The sequence below is a fragment of the Haliotis cracherodii genome, unplaced genomic scaffold (genome assembly GCF_022045235.1).
Source record: "Haliotis cracherodii isolate W230 unplaced genomic scaffold, xgHalCrac1.p SCAF_1, whole genome shotgun sequence".
In the NCBI taxonomy this organism is placed as follows: domain Eukaryota; kingdom Metazoa; phylum Mollusca; class Gastropoda; order Lepetellida; family Haliotidae; genus Haliotis; species Haliotis cracherodii.
In genome coordinates this window covers 13623273-13645279 of record NW_027266264.1, presented here as the reverse complement: position 1 = coordinate 13645279, position 22007 = coordinate 13623273, and the positions used below count along the sequence as shown (strand labels likewise).

Genomic DNA, 22007 nt, shown 5'->3' with positions numbered 1-22007 from the left:
ACCTCACGCACGATAACCCCAAAGTAACCCTAAAGTTTATTGCATATAATCCATGCCATTACACACAACTCGTAGTGGTGTATTTTATCTTTTGCGCTACTATTTAAATAGTTCAAATACCCCTGATAGTCACCAAATTTATTAATTAATCAGTTTGTCATGATCCTACCGTCATACACTTCGACGTAATCCTCGTCACAGAATGGTCCCGCTGAAAGGCTAGAATCTGTAACCTTGACGTGGATCATGGTGTTTGGTGGCCCGGTGATGGAGTAGGAACAGTTTGCTTTCCTGTCATGTGACCAGACAAATATCAATGCCAGTAAGCAGAGACATGAGATATACAGGTTGGTTGGTTGGTTTGTTGTTTAACGCCGCCCGCAGCAACATTCCAGCTGTATGACGGCGGTCTGTAAATAATTGAGTCTGGACCAGACAACCCAGTGATTAATATCATGAGCATCGATCCACGAAATTGGGATCGATGACATGCATCAACCAAGTCAGCGAGCCTGACCACCCGATCCCGTTAGTCGCCTCATACGACAAGCATAGTCACCTTTTACGGAAAGCATGGGTTGCTGAAGACCTATTCTACCCCGGAATCTTCACGGGTCAAGATATACAGTGGACAGTGAAAGCCCAATGGCAATAGCGAAATACCATACACTATAATGCAAACAAATTATATGCTTATAGTGTAAAGACAGAAAGCTGCGCCGAACACCTGGTGTCATCACGGATGTTCAAAGATCTGTTCATATAATGTTCACCGCTGTTTTGCCCTTAACACACAGAAGAATCTGTTTCGTCAGAAAATCGAGACTGATTATTCGCTAACGTTACCGTTTATATTAATGATATTTTAATTATGACAATACAATGACGAAATAAATCAATTATGTTGAAATGAAACCTGGGGACATGACGAGTACCCGTTATAACCCTCGGCTAACCTGGCGATATGACAAGTACCCGTTACAACCCTTGGGGTAACCTGGTGATAAGAAACGTACCCGTTACAACCCTCGGGGTAACCTGGTGATAAGAAACGTACCCGTTATAACCCTCGTAATAACCTGGTGATAAGAAATGTACCCGTTACAACCCTCGGGTAACCTGGTGATATGAAACATACTCGTTATAACGCTCGGGGTAACTAGGTGATAAGAAACGTACCCGTTATAACCCTCGGGATAACCTGGTGATATGAGTAAATGGTTGGTCAATGTAGTTCCTATGGTGTAACTTCCGTTCCCACATGGAAGAGCTGGTGGCGGCGGCTTAGTGGGCGCTGCAGGTAGAACAATCTCAACTGTATATTCGACAGCGTGAAACACTCTGAGGCCAATACAAACATGCTTCTCGTCGGAAAATGACCAGGTCCCACTTATTCGTCATATGGCACAAAACTCGTTAGCAACCAATTCGGCGTAACTTAGGAAAGAAAAGATAAGTTTTGTAACTACTCCGTTACAGTTCTAGCAATATTGAAAATAATTAAACTGACATCAAAACCGGATTTTCTTTCGGAGAAAGCTAAACTCATAACTCGGCCTTAACGATTCTTCAAATGACATGGTTTTTTTTCAGTTTTCATGCTCTTAAAACTGTGATGAACAATTTCAGGAAATAATCATCTTTTCGCTGCACATGTATGTATTTTATGGTTGTGAGCAGTTGCCTAAATTTATTACAGTAAACACAGCCTTACCAGTTCCAGAGAAGGTATGATAGCGTAACTTGAAACCACGTCTCACGACAGCAGTGTTGGTTTTAAACTTCAGCGTCATTATATTTGAATTTGTTGCAAATAATGTTGTATTACTTGTGTTACCACAGAACTTTCCAAGTTTGTAACCGTCCGGAGGTTGACCTGGACAAACAAACAAACAAATATCAGAAGGTGAGAAACAAATTATAAACCGTCAAGTTGTGATCAGAGTGACATGACATTTTTTGTTTCGAATATAGTGAAGCCAAGAATTGCAAGGGAAATTCAGTTCGTTACATGCGATGTCGTCGTATGTGCGAACGCTCTGTGGACAGGGCGCAGAGTAACGACGTCACGAACCACTCCTAGATAATTATATTCCGCCTCCTTGGTGTAGTTCATGGAGCATCTGCGCGGAAGGGTGGTGGTTCAGGATGGTACTTGCTGTTACTGATCGGCTTTGAGTCAGTGTAATATTTCTGACTTGTGTATTCATGTTATACCTGAGGCATGGTATCTCAGTGAGCAAGGGGCAGAGAACTGGCATTAGTCCAGAATAGTGCAAGAAGTCACACACGCGTGCATGCGTGTCGCTACAAAAGTGACACAATATTGAAAACCCTGTTTCCCATCGCCTACAAAATTATATTGTTCGTTACACTGAGAAAGTTGAGATCAACAGTATATAAGTTATATCAAGACGTGTAAGCTTGGTGAGGGACGTTGCGGGTAAGAATACAGGTCCCCAACCACGTCAAAAGGTCCTGAGCCTAACACACAGAACCAACAATTGTGACATGCGGTCATGAATTTCTTAGGGAGTACTTTTCTCTGAGGTCAAAAACTTGACTGCTCGGTACTCGTCCTTTTCCATTTCTGTGTCCATTTAGACCCCTATCACGTTCAGCTGGCTGTCACTAATATAGAAACGGCCTCAACAGACCAAATACACGTGCAATGAACTACTCAAACAATGTACTACACTGACTATAGCTTTGTTATGGCTTTGTTGAAAGTGTTAGTCAGGTTTAGAACATTTTGACCAGCCCTCGTATGCTGCCGGAAAGAGGCGTCATAATGTACTCGGTGTGGATCACTGCTCATACTCTCAGTCACTTGATTGTATGGTCCAGACTACATTATTTACAAGCGTCACCATAAGTGGAATGTTACGGCGTTAAACAACAAACAATACCAATGATGTACAATGCATGACTCAAGAGTACACGGGGGCGGTCGGGTAGCCTAGTGGTTAAAGCGTTCGCTCGTCACGCCGAAGACCCGGGTTCGATTCCCGACATGGGTACAATGTGTGAAGCCCATTTCTGGTGTCCCCCGCCGTGATATTGCTGGAATATTGCTAAAAGCGGCGTAAAACCATACTCACTCACTCACTCAAGAGTACACGTATCGGCTGACATAGCAAAAATTATAATTAGGGCGAATCTGCTATTCGATTGCATAGTCACAGGATTCTTACACCCCAACTCTGCGTGGCCAATTGCGGCGTCTTAGACAGCTGGGCAATCAATGTCCCCAATGTTTGTTATAACTGAGTATTTGCTATACATGACTTCGTTATAAGAGGTATTGTTTGTGTGTGATGCAACGGTTATTTATATACTAATAATATTAATAATGATAATAATAAGTCCTTTTTGATAAATGCAATAAAATCATTTATATCATTGGATTTTCTGTCCCTTTTGACACTAACGTGATTGACAAGATTGCGAAAAAACATGGCATATATGCGGACCTCGCTTTCGAAATGTCACGCTTGCATCCCAAGTACCAACTCCCCATTGTTCTCGGTGCCTTAGGTTTGGTACCTCCCAATCTGTTGATTGACATTGGGAGAGTACCCGGGTTTGCTACTAGGAATACAGCCCTACTGACAATCTTGGTAATGCAGAAGGCTGCAGTGTTGGGGATTTTTACATTCTCCGACATGTTCTGGGTGGGTTTGACTAGGCAGCGCTTCCTGGGAGAAGTCCCATTCGCTGTTTGGGCTGCGTGTGCAGGGGCAAGGGCCCTGAGCTGATGATGAGCCTAACCAGCCTGACTGTGCCAGGATCACCCAAACCGTCTTTGCTTCATTTTTTATTTTAATCTCTACATAATAATAATAATAATAATAATAATAATAATAATAATAATAATGATGATGATTTAATGTTTACTAGGCCATTGGATCAGCGCGCACTTATTCACAGGCACTCGTGAAGAGCAACCTCCTCGTGGTGAGTGCTGGGTAGCGCTAATAGCTCTTCCCCCGTGTGGAACCGGGGCAGAATATTTCCACAGCCTCCCATTGCTGGTCGTATGAGGCGACTAAAATGGGCAACCTGTTTGCCGTGGGTTGCGTCCCTGTGTCGGCGGAGGACGGGATTCTGGTAGTTGAGGGCACTGGTTCCTGGAACTGTGTTCCTTTGCCCAACACACTACTTCGACCCTTACTTCGCCTAGACGGGTGGTAAGATGGGCCCGGTCTTATCAATCGGCTGGTCATGCCAGGCCCTGTGCGTAATATTGTGTATGCACACCCGTGTTATGTGTTCATGTATATTTTGGTCTTGGCCATGCTTAACTTGTATGAGTTCTCACTTTTTGATTGACTATATTGCCTAGAGTCTTACGCCAGAAGGCGGTGGCTCATGGGCCAATCTGGTGATGTTGACCTCTGTATTCTGTATGTCTCCAGTTTCTTGTCATGGACTGAACCTGCCTGGCACTAAATCTGGTAGATAAATATAGCTATTCAAGTCATATTTGCTGGAGTATAACATCCCTGTATCCCTGGTGTTTGCATCCTGGATATCCGGTGCAATATAACACTGTCCTTGTTGACACTCGATGGTGGGTGGGGAGCAGGGATGCTGAAACTTATACTTACAACATGTCTCTAAATCTGCACTCTGGTTCTTCAAATACAAACAAACGTAGGCATACAGATTCTGTCTCGTCTGATGAAGATGTCTCTCCACAAGTGGCCGATTCTTGGCCTAGGTTCATCGTCATTTCATCCGCTGATGGCTCTCCTTTAAAGCTCAATCCTTTTGTCATCTCCAAGGGAATCCAAAGTACCTGTGGGGAAGTCAAGAATGTCACACGTCTTCGTTCTGGCTCAATCCTTGTTGAATGTGCACGGAGACAACAATCTGTTAATCTGCTGGGTCTTCAGCAGTTTGTTAACACAAAGGTTGTTGTCTCAGTGCACAAGACACTGAATTCTTGCAGAGGTATTGTGAGAGATCGCGCTCGCTGTCTGTCAGACATGGCTGAAGAGGATATAGCAGATGAATTAAAAAATCAAGGCGTCACCGCAGTTAAGCGTTTTACCAGGAAAACACAGGAAGGAACTATTGTTAACACCCAGACTTATCTGTTCACTTTTTCAATGTCCACTATTCCAAAATCCATTAAAGCTGGCTACTTTAACATCGGAGTTGAGGTTTATATCCCAAATCCACTCCGGTGTTACAAGTGTCAAAAGTTCGGCCATGGAGCTAAATTTTGTACTGCTAAGGCAAGATGTTTCCGTTGCAGTGGAACTCATGAGAGTTCAGACTGCACAAATGAAATCAAATTTGCCAACTGCAACGGAAAGCACTTGTCCTCATCCAAATCTTGTCCTGTATTTGAGCAGGAAACTAAAATCTTGAAACTCAAATGTACAAACAACATTTCCTACACAGATGCCAAAAAATTACTCCTTCCATTGCAAACTTCTACCAGAACTTATTCAGCTGCTGTTTCCTCACCTACTCCAGCTGTCACATTTTCAACGTCCTCCACACAAACTGATATCTCGTGGATACAGGATACACAAATTACTATCGAGACCAGTAAGACATCTCGAAATGACACATCCAAAGCAACATCAGCTTCTCAAACAGAGACTCTCTCACCAGAACCTACTACAACTATAAGTTCAGAACCAGACACCGTAATTGAAACTGTTCAGGGCAAAGCCCACATATCAAGGATGAACAAAAAACATTCGAAGAAGAAAGGCAAGCCAATCCAGCATTTGGAGGTGCCTTCTCTTACAACTATTGAGGTTCATAATCCTTTTGAACCTCTGGAGATGGAGGTTAGTCACTCAGTCCCAGCTCATGGGAATGGACCTCCCTCCCGCTCACGATCTCCAGTTGAGCCGCCGTGAGTAGCTCTTCTCACATTATCCAATGGAATTGCAGAGGACTAAGGAACAACTTAAATGATTTACAATTATTAATTCAGGATTATCAACCTTCAGCACTGTGCTTACAAGAGACGTACTTAAAAAATACTGATTTAATTGACATCAGACTGTATGATTCGTATCATTTTTATTCACCTCCAGCTGCTAAAGCCACTGGAGGCTCTTCTCTCGTGGTGAGGCAGGGTATTATACACAGCCTTGTTCCTCTTAATACGCCACTTCAAGCTGTTGCTGTTCGGTTAACTTTAAACTTTGTTTTCACGTTATGTTCTCTTTATGTACCTCCATCTTCGACTCTTCAAATAATTGATCTTCAAGCCCTATATGACCAGCTACCCAAGCCCTGTATCATCATGGGGGATCTCAATGGGCATAATCCACTTTGGGGTGGTACTGCTACAAACCATAAAGGGAGAATATTAGAAGACTTTCTTTCGAACAATGACTTATGTATTTTTAATGATAACTCTAAAACTTATTTACATCCCGGTACAGGCACATATTCATCTCTTGATTTATCACTCACAAACTCTGAATTATTAAATGAATTTGAATGGTCAGTCCACGACGACCTCTGTGGAAGTGACCATTTCCCGACTATTCTTCAAAACATAACGCCATCTGATGTTCCTCCATCATCAAGATGGAACTTCAGTAAAGCTGACTGGCCGTTGTTCGAATTACTCTGTGAAAACAAGTTACATCCTGGTCGTTTTATTGATGTTCCTGATTCCATCCAAATGTTTTCTGATGAACTAAATCACATAGCTGATGAATGTATTCCTAAGTCCTCTGCTAATCCACACATCCGTAAACCATGGTTTAATGATACTTGCAAACAAGCTAGGAAGGCACGGAAGAAAGCTGAAAAGTATTTCCGTCACCATCCTATGGTACATAATTTAAATAAATTCAAAATTGTCAATGCTAAAGCACGGCGTACGTTTAAGCAAAATAAACGCATGTCTTGGCAAGCTTATGTTTCAAAAATAAATTCACGTACGCCAATGTCGAAGGTATGGAACATGATTAAAAAAATCAAAGGTAAGGGATCTAAATCTGGTATCCACCATCTTCAAAATGGGAATGAATTGTTAACTGATAAATCCGATATTGCTAATAAACTGGGTGAAACTTTGGCTAAACATTCTTCCTCATCAAATTATGTACCTCAATTCCAAAAATACCAAAAACAGCAGGAAAAGAAACCTATTAATTTTAATTCAGATAATGGGGAAGATTACAATGAAATATTTTCTATTCATGAACTACATACTGCCCTTGGACAAGCTCACGATACAGCTACTGGAGCTGATAACATACCTTATCAACTCCTGAAGCACTTACCAGAATCATGTTTACTATCTCTGTTAAATATTTTTGATAAAATCTGGACGACAGGAAGTTTTCCACCTTCATGGCGTGCGGCTATTGTTGTTCCAATACCTAAACCAGGACGTGATCACACCGATCCATCAAATTATCGTCCAATTTCATTGACAAGCTGCGTTTGCAAAACCATGGAACGCATGATAAACAATCGACTTGTTTGGTACTTAGAAACCAATAATCTCATTACCAATATACAATGTGGTTTCCGTAAAAACAGAAGTACTATCGATCATTTAGTACGTTTAGAATCATTCGTTAAAAATGCCATAATAAACAAACAACATGCAGTGTCTATCTTTTTCGATCTCGAAAAAGCATATGACACTACATGGAAACATGGTATTTTAAAAGATTTACATAATTTTGGATTGCGAGGTCGTTTGCCTCAGTTTATATCCAACTTTTTAACAGACAGACAATTTCAGGTCCGAGTGGGATCTACCCTGTCTGATCATTATAATCAGGATCAGGGTGTCCCTCAAGGCAGTATTTTGTCTGTCACATTATTCAGCATAAAGATAAATAGTTTATCAAAAGTTTTAACTGATTCGATCGACGGATCACTTTTTGTGGATGATTTTAACATTTCCTGTCGTGGGAAAAATATGCATACTATTGAAAGGCAACTTCAATTATGCTTGAATAAAATTCATAAATGGTCTCTTGAAAATGGTTTCAAGTTTTCAAAAGCTAAAACCAACTGCATTCATTTTTGCAGAAAGTATAAACCGCATAAGGACCCTGATATAGTTTTAGATGGTGTTCCTATCAAAGTTGTAAAAGAGGCCAAGTTTCTTGGCATTATTTTCGACCAGCACATGACCTTTCTGCCACATATAAATTATTTAAAGACTAAATGCCTGAAAGCATTGGATTTATTAAAAGTAGTTTCAAATTCAAAATGGGGAGGGGATCAGAAAACCCTCCTCCAACTGTACAGAACGCTTATCCGCTCTAAACTTGATTACGGCTCCATTATATATGGTGGAGCATGTAAAAGTAATTTAAAAAAACTTGATTCTATTCATCATCAGGGCCTGAGGCTTTGCCTTGGAGCGTTTAGAACGTCTCCGGTTCATAGCCTGTTTCTGGAAGCTGATGAACCATCACTTCAACAACGTCGTATAAAGTTATCTTTACAGTACATTTCTAAATTGCATTCTAATAACTCCAATCCAGCCTTCAGTTGTGTTTTTACTCCCTTCTATGAAGAACTCTACAATAAAAAATCAAGTCTTACTCCACCCCTTGGAATAAGAATAAAACATCATATTTCAGCTGCTAACATACATCTTGACCTGATAGCTCCCACAGAACTTTTGTCTTCCCCGCCATGGCAATTGGTAATGCCAGAGGTGGATCTATCCTTAACTAAATTCAGGAAATCGGAAACAAATCAGCTTATTTATCAACAAGAATATAATGAATTAAGAAGCAAATATGATACTTATAAATCTATATTTACCGATGGATCTAAGGATGGTGACGCAGTTGCCAGCGCCACCATCATTGGATCCAGGACTATATCTTCAAGACTTCCAGATAACTGTTCCATTTTTACAGCCGAATCCAAGGCCATATTAACAGCATTAGAGTACATAAGTAAACATTCCAAACATAAGCAATTTATTATATTTTCAGATTCTCTTTCTTGTCTTCAGGCAATTAAAAATCAGTCTTGTAAACATCCACTTTTAATTGAAATTATTGAATTATTAAATGTTCTTGCTACTGGCCAGTGCGACATCGTTTTTTGTTGGTTACCCAGCCATGTTGGTATTGTTGGGAACACAATGGCCGATGCTGCTGCAAAAGCAGCACTCAACAAATCTGTGACACCACTTCTTATACCCTATAGTGATTATAAACCTGTCATTAGATCTTACATCCGAGATCTCATGCAGGAGAAGTGGGACACCCAAGTAGACAATAAATTACATGAAATTAAACCCACTACTGGTTACACCTACTTGGGTTGTCAGTCCAGATTTGAAGAGGTCGTATTAAGACGATGTCGTATTGGCCACAGCAGATATACGCACGAATATTTATTAAAAGGTGAGGATCCTCCGTTTTGCATCCCTTGTGATGAAAGAATCACGGTCAAGCATGTCCTGCTTGACTGTGTTGATTTTTCCATCACAAGGGATAAATATTTCAAGATTACATCTATGAAGGATCTTTTTAATATCAGTTCTCATTTAGTTATTCGTTTTTTAAAAGAAATTGAATTGTTCCATAAATTTTGATTAATATATTGTGTATATAATATAGTGTTTTATAATTGGCAGAATAAATGTGATACCTGAGATTGTTAGTGGCTATATCCTCGAAGGGGGTTGAAGTAGTGTAAAATTATTGTCCCCTGGAGAGGGTATGTAAGACCACGTCTTTCAAAGTAGATTTATTCTTACCATATCTTTTAACCGTAGAATATATGTTGTTTTAATTTGGCTAAATGTGTTAATAATTGCCAACAGATGAAGGGATGATGTAAATCCAGCTGGGGTCCATGCAGGTAGCAAAAGTACTGTAAGTCCCCATGGTCCCCAGTATGGTGATCTACCTTCAGTTGTTGGAGATCATAGCCTGTTTTATAATGTATTGTTATGTATCGTACTATCCATTTTATGATTCCATACTAGTTTTAAATATTTCTCTGTGATAAATCTAGTTATTTTACTGCCCATCGTTGGCAGGTTTTTATACGTTTTCGAAGTATTTCTAATATTTAACCTTTGATAGTCACGATATGGCTGAAATATTGCCGATGTGACTTAAAACTTAACTCACTCACTCACTCACTTATTCACATCTCACATGCATTTGGTATCCGTTCTTTCCAAATGAAAACCAACTCAGTACCAATTTACCAGTCCTATATTTATCAGGTCAGCTCATCTGGTGTCCAAGCGTCATTACCGAAGACAACATCTCGTGGACTCAGAATACCAGTGGAACAATGCATGACTTGTGCTTACCTGAGTAGACAGTAACAACGTCATGTCCACAAGTAGGGTAAGGACCTTCTACATCTGATGACACAACATCCAGTTCAATTTTGTTTTGAAGAGAGATGATAGTCCAGACGCAGTCAAGGTTGCTGCAACAGCGTTATAATCGATCAGCTTTCAGGAATGAGGTAGCGTACTCGATATAAGGTAAACTTTTACGGGTTTTACGAAGAACAAAGTACATTCATTGGGCAATGGTTTTAGCTTTTGTAGTTGCTTTGGCTGTTTTCGTTTTGTTTTCTTTGATATTAAGAGGCAAGCAGCATTACACACAATCGGCTGGAAGAATATTATGAGGAACTGTTGACCAACTCGTCTGAAGCACCGCAACACACTATGCAGAATTGTATCCTTAATGCGTCCCAGAAACCTATGGGTTAAAACCTGATGCGACCTGATTACGTGTGTAGTTTTGTCAGTACCGTATCGTTCCCGTGGATTACACCAAAGCGGCATTAAACCAAACTCACTCACTTGCCGTACCAGTCTCGTGATTAATTCAAATTTTATAAAGACAATTTCAAAGTCATTCATCAGGAAATACAATCATAAAAAAGAATTTAGGGGATCAGTTTAGCATAGCGTGTATAAACATGGAACGATTTCGTACTTGTAATATGCATTCGGGTAGCCAGGTGAAACAATGTAATTGGGAGGTGTTTCATCAGCTTGAAGGATAACAGAGCAGCTAGAACCTGAAAGATATGATTGATAATAAACATTGTCTTTTCGGGATGTCATGCAGTAATCATATTAACATTATCATACAATATTTTTGTTTCAAAATCTTGCGGATTCTCATGGCCATGTGATCTTAAATGCATCACATCGCCACGGAAAGTGACACTCAGAAGTTAAGACACAGCACGAAAAGTCAGATTTTGTTTGCTGGAAACCGCCTCCCCTCCGGATTCTTCAACCAATATTCAAAATGTTCTGATATTATTTGTAAGTCTTTCTAGTTAAATTAACTAAATGTGCTACCAAGTGTTTAGAAGTTTGAAAGTATCGGGACCCGGAAACGCTCCGAATCTAATATGGGAAGGCACTCAGAAGGTTTCCGAAAAACGGAAGTTTTACATTTTTCATGCTGTAGGTTCCAGTGTTTACATTACGGTATATTATACACGATTACATCGTAAATTAAAATAAGTCGTTTATATCATAAGCCAGATGATGTTATAAGTAGTAAGTAGAGCGTGTGGTTGCTTACTTGGGACGGATTTGTAAGTCAGTTTAAAGCCCTTCATTACAAAGAAATTGTCCGTTTCAAAAACAATAAGCGCTTTGTTTAAACCGGTCTGGTATATAGGTGTGTTGTCATTACAAAAGGCGCCCATTAGGTTGGATGCTGAAAAATAGAAGAAATTATTATGAAACTTCAAGCAAATGTAATAACGCTGCATGAATATGAACATGAAGAACAATCAATGCGTACAATAATAGATGGGAGTTGGTATATGAATACAAACATAAATAAAAATATCTGGACTCGTTGTTAAGTACATCTTACCATTTTGATAATAAATACAATTTATCATCCAAAACTGGCTCCCACAGGAGATATCGCTTGGATGAGATCAAGCGATATCTACACTGTAGATATCGCTGCAATGAAATTACATCACAATGCTTTGCAGACCATTGTGACATCACTGGTTACCATGACGTCACAATCAAATGACATCAATAATGGCTCTGCTACTGAAGCTGTTTGCAGTACTTTTTACACTGAAGACACTGCTAATTACTGTCTACAAATTGAAAAAGTTGAAAGAATGATGTTGGATGATAAATAAAATCTCACCCTCGTGTCTTTTGATATCAAATATATCAACACTCGTTGATAAAAGTGGCAAAAATCCTCGGCAAGCCTCGGAATTTTTCCACTTTTATCAACTCGCGTTGATATATTTGATATCAAAAGACACTTGGGTGAGATTCTCTATATCTGTCCGAAAACGGAAATCGGAATCGGAATATCATCCGGAATTCGGGAATTCAGGTTATAAAGGGTCCGGATTAGATGGATTTCAATGTAATACGGAGTAACTGCTTAATGTCGCCCTGGTGTGGTGGACTAACACGTATTCGCTCGTCACGTGGAACGATTCTACTCGGGTACAATGTGTGAAACTAATTTCAAGTGTCCCTAGCCGTGATATTGCTCGGCATAAAACCACACCCACTTATGTCAGTCTTTATGGACAAGGAGATTTCGAAACAGCGACCAGCGGATCCTAGATCATACACAACCACAAAGAGTTGTGGCATGTTTGACGAATGGGCTTTCAAGACCTCCAAGTGCATCATCTTCCCGAGGCAAGTGAGTTAACTGACTATAAAAGTCTAGTTTCCACCCTTGCCGAACTAGGCTCGTATTATGGAGTTACATTTTGGGCTAACGAGTCTGTGCATAGTCCAATCAAAATCGCGCACCGAAATCGAAATCCGGTTCGTAAACTGTCGTGCAGATTTCGGTCAATTGCAGGATTTGCAAAGCATGTGCACCGCCAACTCGTTGTCAACAGTTATTTTCCAAATCTTTTCATGTTTTTAATCAAGGTGCTCACGTGATTTGATGCATTTCGCGATGTAAGACCCGTGGTATCACAATATAGAACTTGATTATCGATCAGATCGTCCTGACTAGGCGCCACCGTTTTGGGTGAAGCAAACGCAAGTGATACGAGAGGTGGAATCTCATTCGTCCATAGGAGACATAAACGGTAATAGCCACTAGTGGCGCTACGATCGAGCCGAATAATTCCAGCCTAGTTCGGCAAGGGTGGAAACAGGACTTTTAAAGTCAGTTAACCTTCTTGCTTCGGGAAGATGCAAGTGCATAAGGCAGGTTCACCTCTTTACGTTCAAAGTATATCCATCCTAGAAGATCCAGGTTACAATTGGTCTTCAGCAACCCTGGCTAGTCGTAAGAGGCACCTTTGCTATGTACAATGTAATTACGGGTTCGTGCAGTCAGACTCGCTCACATGATTGATGCATGTCATCGAATACCAGTTACAAAGATCGAGGATCGCGATGTCAGTCACTGGATGGTCCAGACTAGATTATTTTCAAGCCATCGTCATTTAGCTGGAATACTGCCGAGTGCAGCCGTAAACAACAAACTAACAAACAAACAAGAATATCATCAATGAAAACATGTACATACCTGTGGTGTCATTCCCGTTATAAACAGAGACATAATCAGCCGTACACCCAGCGCTTGGTTGAATCTGAGAATCTACCACTTTGATAATGATCGTTTTGTTGGATTCAGCTGTAATTGTCCATTTACAATGAAGGTTACTGAATAAGGAAAGATGACATACAGTTAAGGTAATCAAGAAGGGCATTTATACAGTATAGTATCACATATATGTGAAAAACGTCAACCTCAGAGAATAATCAGACTCGATAATCTGCCGAGAGAGATTGTACCTAAAAGGCCAATTAGCTGTTAGAATAACATGATTAATTTTGGTGTTAGCGAAATAGTGAGTGTGTGAGTGTGTTGGGTTTTACGCCGCTTTTAACAGTATTCCAGTTATATCACGGCGTGTCAGCTTCATGTTGGGGAAAGCCCGAAGTGATGCAGGTCTAGGACGTTTACCACTTCGGTGAAACCCACGAGCACGGGTATGGTGCTGACAAACCTAGAAACATTCGGGTCGAACCGGGATTCGAACCCACAATCGTAGGTTTCTGGCGTGTCCAAGGGAAGCAACTCTGCACAGCGAATTGCGTAGACTTCCCTTTTATGTCAAGCAATTAAACATACACATAGTATATAAACTGCCGGGCTAAAGTAAGTATACATATAAATATTTGATTTGACTAAAACATTATATACGTGATCAAAACGTTACTAGGCTGCAAACAGTTGCCGAAACACTGCAATCTCACATGTAATGTCCAAAACACATCCATGACACCAGTATCAAACACATCACCGACAAATAACCATTTCTTCTTTGTTTCATGTTTCACCACCTCTACATGGGTGTATACTTTCTCTTCCCCGGCAGTTTAGATTTTTGTTGATTCAAACCTGAAATATTGGAGAGGGTAAAATGGCGACTGCAGCGTTTGCGCAGCCGACGAAGCAGTAAGATTCCCAGTGCATTCTGCAATGTAAACATATATATCATAAACCCAATATGGTAAAGAACTAGGATTGATTTATGGATTTATAGAGATGGTTAAGGAACTTAATTACATGATCCCCTATGATACATACTCATGAAAGGGACCGCCTCCGTGGTGCAGTGGTAGAGCGTCCGGCCAGAGACCGGAAGGTCCGGGGTTCGCTCACCGGACTCGTCATACAAAAAGGCGTGAAAAAATGCTACTTGTTGTTACCTCACCTGGCCCTCGGCATTAAGGGGCTAAAACAAGGACTGGTCGGCTCGGAGTCTGAATACTTCGTCTGAGTGGGGTATTCAAGTTCAACTAAGGCATGGTATCTCAGAGATCTAGCACTATAAATAGGCATCAGTTCTTACTAGTACAAGCGCACACACACACACAAACACACACACACACACACACGGCACTCGTGAAGAGCAACCTCCTCGTGGTGAGTGCTGGGTAGCGGTAATAGCTCTTCCCCCGTGTGGAACCGGGGTAGAATATTTCCACAGCACCCCATTGCTGGTCGTAAAAGGCGACCAAATTGGGCAACCCGTTTGCCGTGGGTTGCGCCCCTGTGTCGGCGGAGGACGGGATTCTGGTGGTTGAGGGCATTGGAGCCAGGACCCGGTTTTCCTTTTGCCCAACACACCACTTCGACCCTTACTTCGCCTAGACGGGTGGTAGAATTGGCCCGATTCTATCAATTGGCTGGTCACGTCATGCCCTGTGCATGGAAATTTGCATTTCACAAGATCATCAATATTCCACATAGCTTTTAGTCAGGAGTATTATCATCTAAATTATGATATAATGTATTTTGCCTAGAGTCCTATGCCTGAAGGCGGTGGCTCATGGGCCAATCTGGTGATATAGACCTCTGTTTTCTGTTTTCTTTAGAAATGTGTCATGGGCCGAACCAGCCTGGCATGTATTCTTTTAGATATCACAGCTTTTCAAGTCTGTATTTTCTGGAGTATAGCACCCTTGTAGCCCTGTTGTTGCAGTCTGGCTTCCACTGCAACATCGTCCTTGTTGACACTCGGTGGCGGGTGGGGAGCAGGGATGCCGAATCTTATAAATTACACCATGACTCACCACACTCAATCTGGTTCATCCAAGACCAACAAACGTCGACATGTAGACTCTGTTTCTTCTGATGAAGAAGCAGTACCTCAAAATGATGATTCTTGGCCGAAGTTCTTAGTTATTACTTCTGCTGATGGTAACCCATTAAAATTAAATCCCTTTGCTATTTCCAAAGGTATTGAAAGTGTTTGTGGAACTGTTACAAATGTCACACGCTTGCGAAGCGGTTCACTTCTAGTTGAATGTGCACGGCGACAGCAATCTGTTAATCTGCTGGGTATACAGCAGTTTGTTAACACCAAGGTTGTTGTCTCGGTGCACAGGACACTGAATTCGTGTCGGGGCATCGTTAGAGATTATGCTCGTTGTCTGGCTGACATGAGTGAAGAAGAGATTGTGGCGGAGCTAAGATCCCAAGGTGTTACTGCTGTAAAGCGTTTCACCAGAAAACAAGATGAATCAATCATAAAAACAAACACATATCTTGTCACTTTTGACCTTCAGAATTTACCACAGTCTATCAAGGCGGGATACTTTAACATCGGAGTGGAGGTGTATGTGCCTAACCCACTCCGATGCTTTAAGTGCCAGAAATTTGGACACGGTGCGAAATCATGCACTCGCAAAACTGTATGCGTACGTTGTGCAGGGGCTCATGAGAGCTCTGAGTGCACTAATGAAACACTCAAATGTAACAACTGTGATGGTGAACATGTTGCCTCCTCTAAATCGTGCTCCATGTTTCACCATGAATCCAAAATTCTGAAAATTAAATTCACTCAAAACATAACTTATCATGAAGCCAGAAAATTCATTCAGTCCCCGTCTCGAACAACTGTTTCAAAATCTTATTCCGCCGCAGTCTCAACTCCTGTTTCAGTCAAGACAGTTCTCACAACCTCAACACAATGCCAAACAGACATCTCTTGGATACATGATCAGCGGATCATTTCAGACGTGTCAACTAACCTCAGCCAGATCAGAACCCCTACTTCAATGTCTGCTTCTTCACAAACAGAGTTCATACAAACTGACCAAATGTCAGAAAAACAAGTCAAAACACTCAAGGGCGTTGCCCCTTTGACAAAAACGGAAAAAAAGCAAATGAAGATTAAAGCTGCAAGCAGCAATGGCGGGCTCCAAGAAACACTGTGCCCAAACGTCCATGTTCGAATCCTCAAAGGGTTTCCTTGAACCAAATCCATCAAATGTAGGCACCACTTGCAGGGTATCGTCGCAAGGAAAATGGCGTGTTCCAGGGTGTCCAGGTCTGTTCTAAAACCATTTCTGACCTCGAACATGTTCGAATCCATAAAAGGTTGGCTTGTGCCAACTCTGTCAAAAGATAGTCACCAGAAATCGCCGCTAAGAAATTGGCGTGTTCCAGGGGTGTCCCAAATATAAATCAAATATTACCACCAAGCGGTGTTACTTTTAGCATACAACCAATAACAATAAATGAGATGCATATGGCACACTAACTTCATGTAAACTTGCAATAGTTTCTGTGGAGAACCTTACAAGATATGATCTTTAAAGCAAAATTTCGTTGAAAAAGAATTATCAAAATCAAAATTCAATACGGCCGTAACTAAAATAGAATTCCAAAATCGGCTACTAAAGTTTGATGTGTTATGTATGGAGATAATTATCAAAAAGTTTGAAAGCATTTCATGCAGTGGACTCGGAGTTCTTTGCGTTTAAAGACAGGTACCCAAAAAAACACTGTGGAAACCTTGAATCCATAATGGCTGCCAAACCACGTGACCAATGACCAAAGTCAAAAAACAAAAAATGTCAAGCAGCTCAAGCATCAGATACATGCAAGGTTTCAAAGTAATCGGATAAGCGGTTGCTGAGCAATAGGGCGAAACATATCTTCAAAATATTCTGTTCTTTTAGTTATCTGCCCTTGGCTTTTGGGCCTACGGCCTTGGGTTTTTGGAGGGCACTAGTACCCAACGGTCCACATACACACACAAAATGTGAACAAAATCGAGCAAGAGGTTATTTTTCTAGCTCTGGTACAAAAATCAGCGGAATAATAATAATATTAAATCAAACGCTAACACTGGGACTCTTCAGCCATTCGGCTTGGTGACACTTTAACAGGCCGTAACTTCTTTGTCAGTTGGGCTCCAGTCAAACGGATTAACGTTCTGCGTTCGTCCGGGCCCCGGGTTCCTGTCGCATTGCTGAGATAAAGTGCTAAACCTGTTCCCCACCTCGTTCATATATTCGAATCCTCAAAGGGTTTACCTGTACCAGCGACGTCAAATGTAAAGAACCTCTTGTGAGACATCACCACTACTAAATTGACCTGGGTGTCCCAGGATGTTTTAACCAATTTCCAACTTCGACCATGTTCGAATCCTCAAATGGTTTGTTTGTACCAATGCCATCAAATGTAAGGAACCGTTTGTGAGACATCACCACACGTGTCCCAGTGTGATCTTAACCCATGTTTGACTTCGACCATGTTCGAATCCGCATATGGTTTGCTTGTACCAACGCCATCAAATGTAATGAACCGTTTGTGAGACATCACCACACGTGTCCCAGTGTGATCTTAACCCATGTTTGACTTCGACCATGTTCGAATCCCAAAATGGTTTGGTTGTACCAACGCCATCAAATGTAATAAACCGCTTGTGAAACATCACCACACGTGTCCCAGTGTGTTCTTAACACATGTTTGACTTCGACCATGTTCGAATCCCAAAATGGTTTGGTTGTACCAACGCCGTCAAATGTAATGAACCGCTTGTGAGACATCACCACATGTGTCCCAGTGTGTTCTTAACCCATGTTTGACTTCGACCATATTCGAATCCGCATATAGTTTGCTTGTACCAACTCCGTCAAAAGATAGTCACAGTTTGCAGGACATTACCGCTACCAAATTTACGTGTGCCACAGTTTCCCAGTGTGTACTAAACCAATTTCCGACCTCGACCATATCCTAATCCGCAAATGGTTTGCTTTAAACAACGCCGACAAAAATAAGGTACCGTAGCAATTGGCAATTGAGAAATGAAGAATCAAGCGAGTATGACCACCTGATCTGATTAGTCGCCTCCTGTGACAAGCATAGTTGCCTCTTGAGACAAGCATAGGTTGAAAAAGGCCAATTCTAACTCTGGTCGTCAAGGGTAGTACACATAATATTGAACAAGGCTGTGGAGAACGCGAGGGTATCTGCAAAGCCAGTGAGTAGGGGTTTATAGTAGATTTATGAGGCGCTTCCTTCAGTATTTGTACTCAAGTCTGATTTTTGTACTTAAATCGAATAATACCACACCAAGCAGTGATGCTTTCAGTATGCAACCCAGGACAAAATGAGCTGCATATAGTCTCAAAGTTTCATGCAAACTTTCAATAATTTCTGTCAAGAACCGTACAAGCTATGATCTTAAAAGTAAAATTTCGGTGAAAAAAATGATCAAAATCAAAATCCAATATGGCCGCAACTAAAAAAGATATCGAAAAATGGCTATGCTAATTTGTTGTGTTCTGTATGGAGACAATTCTCAGAAAGTTTGAAATCATTTCATGCAGTGGATTCAGAGGAGATAGTATTTGAAGACAGGTGCCCAAAAAACCCTGGCAAAACCTTGATACCAATATGGCTGCCAAACCACGTGATCAATGACCAAAGTCAAAGAACAAAAATTGTCAAGCAACTGAAGCAGTAGATACATGCAAGGTTTGAAAGTAAACGGACAAATGGTTGTGGAGCAACAGGGCAAAATATATCGTCAAAAAATACTTGTTTTTCAGTTATCTGCCCTTGGCCTTTCGGCCTACGGCCTTGGCTTTTTGGCGGGCACTAGTACCCAATGGTCTACAAACACACACAAAATTTGAACAAAATCGAGCTAGTGGTTATTTTGCTAGGGCAGGTACAAAAATCGGCGGAATAATAAATAATAATAATAATAAATAATAATAATAATAATAATAATAATAATAAATCGAACGATTACAATAGGGCTCTACAGCCTTTCGGCTTGGAGCCCTAAAAAAGGCCAGGGCTCTCCAACATTTGGAGGTGCCTCCTTCTTCACCAATCACTGTGGAGGTTCATAATCCGTTTGAACCTCTGGAGATGGAGGTTACTCCTTCTCGACCAGTGTCTGGGAGTGGTCCCCCCTCCCATTCTAGAACGCCCATTGAACCACCATGAGTTTTAATCCCATCATACAGTGGAATTGTAGAGGACTTAGAAATAATTTTAATGATTTACAAGTATTGATTCAAGACTTCAGACCATCAGCATTTTGCCTGCAAGAAACGTTCCTGAAGACAACGGATAAATTAGATATTCGACATTACAATTCATATCATTGCTTTTCTCCTCCAGGTGACAAAGCTACTGGGGGATCGTCTGTTGTGGTGAGGCAGGGCGTCATCCACAGTCCTGTCCCTCTTACTACCCCTCTCCAAGCTGTTGCTATACGTGTCACAATGCACATTGTTTTTACTCTGTGCTCTATTTATCTTCCCCCATCTATTACCCTACGCCAAACTGACCTCCAAGCGCTGTATGACCAGCTTCCCAAACCCTGTATTATCATGGGTGATTTAAATGGGCACAATCCTCTCTGGGGAGGTACCGATACAAACAGTAAAGGGAGGATATTGGAAGATTTCATTTCTTACAACGATCTCTGTATTTTCAATGACAATTCTAAAACATATTTACATCCTGGAACGGGTACGTACTCATCCCTTGATTTATCTCTTACAGATTCTGATCTACTTAATGAATTCGATTGGTCAGTCCATGATGACCTCTGTGGCAGTGACCATTTCCCAACTATATTAAAACCTGTTATCCCATCTGACGTCCCTCCTTCAACCAGATGGAACTTTTCCAAAGCAAATTGGCCCTTGTTTGAAATACTGTCTTCCAACAAATTAACGCCTGCTCTTTTTACTGATATACCTGATCCAATACAAACATTTACTGATGAACTGCATAAAATAGCTGATACCTGTATTCCTAAGTCCTCTACAAATCCTCACATCCGCAAACCATGGTTTACAAACGATTGCAAACAAGCTAGGAAGGCACGGAAAAAAGCTGAACACTATTTCCGTCGCCATCCTATGGTCCATAATTTGAATAAATACAAAATCTTAAATGCTAAAGCCAAACGAACATTTAAACAAAATAAACGTCAATCCTGGCAGAACTATGTTACAAAAATAAATTCACGGACTCCGATGTCCAAAGTGTGGAACATGATTCAAAAGATCAAAGGTAAGGGTTCCAAAGCCAGCATCCACCATCTTAAAAATGGGGATGAATTGCTTACTGATAGTTCAGATATTGCTAATAAACTTGGAGAAACTTTGGCAACACATTCTTCCTCGACTAACTATGTACCAACATTTCAAAAATACCAAAAGCAGCAGGAAAAGAAAAACATCCATTTTAAATCTGATAATGGAGAAGACTACAATGAAATATTTTCCATCCATGAGCTCCATACTGCCCTTGGGCAAGCTCATGATACTGCTGCAGGAACTGATAACATACATTATCAAATCCTAAAACATTTACCAGAATCATGTTTAGAAACACTACTGTTAATATTTGATGATATTTGGACATCCGGTGTATTTCCTTCTTCGTGGCGTGATGCCATAGTTGTTCCCATACCAAAACCAGGCCGGGATCATACTGACCCCTCAAATTATAGACCTATTTCATTGACCAGCTGCGTTTGCAAAACCATGGAACGCATGGTCAATAATAGATTAACATGGTACTTAGAATCTAATAATTTAATAACAAATATTCAATGTGGTTTTCGTAAAAATCGCAGTACCATTGACCATTTAGTTCGACTGGAGTCATTCGTTAAGAATACAATAATAAACAAACAACATGCAGTGTCTATCTTTTTCGATCTAGAAAAAGCATATGACACTGCATGGAAACACGGTATTTTAAAAGATTTACATGACTTTGGATTGCGAGGCCGTTTGCCTCAATTTATATCTGGGTTTTTAACTGACAGGCAATTTCAAGTTCGCGTGGGTTCTACCCTGTCTGATCATTATAATCAGGATCAGGGTGTCCCACAAGGCAGTATTTTGTCTGTCACTTGGTTTAGTATTAAAATAAATAGTCTCTCAAAAGTTTTAAATGATTCACTTGATGGATCGCTTTTTGTGGATGATTTTAACGTATCTTGTCGAGGTAAAAATATGCATACTATAGAAAGACAATTACAATTATGTCTAAATAAAATACATAAATGGTCCTTAGAAAACGGTTTTAAATTTTCGAAATCAAAAACAAATTGTATTCACTTTTGTAGAAAGTACAAGCCTCATGGAGACCCAGATTTAGTTTTGGACGGCAATCCTATTAAGGTTGTCAACGAAGCAAACTTCTTGGGTATAATTTTTGACAGACATTTGACATTTTTATCTCAAATCAAAT

At 40.7% G+C, this 22007-nt stretch overlaps 1 protein-coding gene across 1 annotated transcript in view; it reads right to left on the bottom strand.

Moving 5' to 3' along the window:
* LOC139459973 (cubilin-like) overlaps positions 1-22007 on the bottom strand; it is a 31354-nt gene that overhangs the window by 5228 nt on the left and 4119 nt on the right. Inside the window, exons 3-10 of the mRNA XM_071241687.1 lie at positions 14382-14457; positions 13503-13639; positions 11541-11678; positions 10938-11022; positions 10295-10416; positions 1715-1876; positions 1180-1294; positions 170-291 (exon numbers count right to left, since the gene is read on the bottom strand). Of these exons, the coding sequence (XP_071097788.1) occupies positions 170-291; positions 1180-1294; positions 1715-1876; positions 10295-10416; positions 10938-11022; positions 11541-11678; positions 13503-13639; positions 14382-14457 (957 nt within the window). The remainder of the gene's footprint in view (positions 1-169; positions 292-1179; positions 1295-1714; positions 1877-10294; positions 10417-10937; positions 11023-11540; positions 11679-13502; positions 13640-14381; positions 14458-22007) is intronic.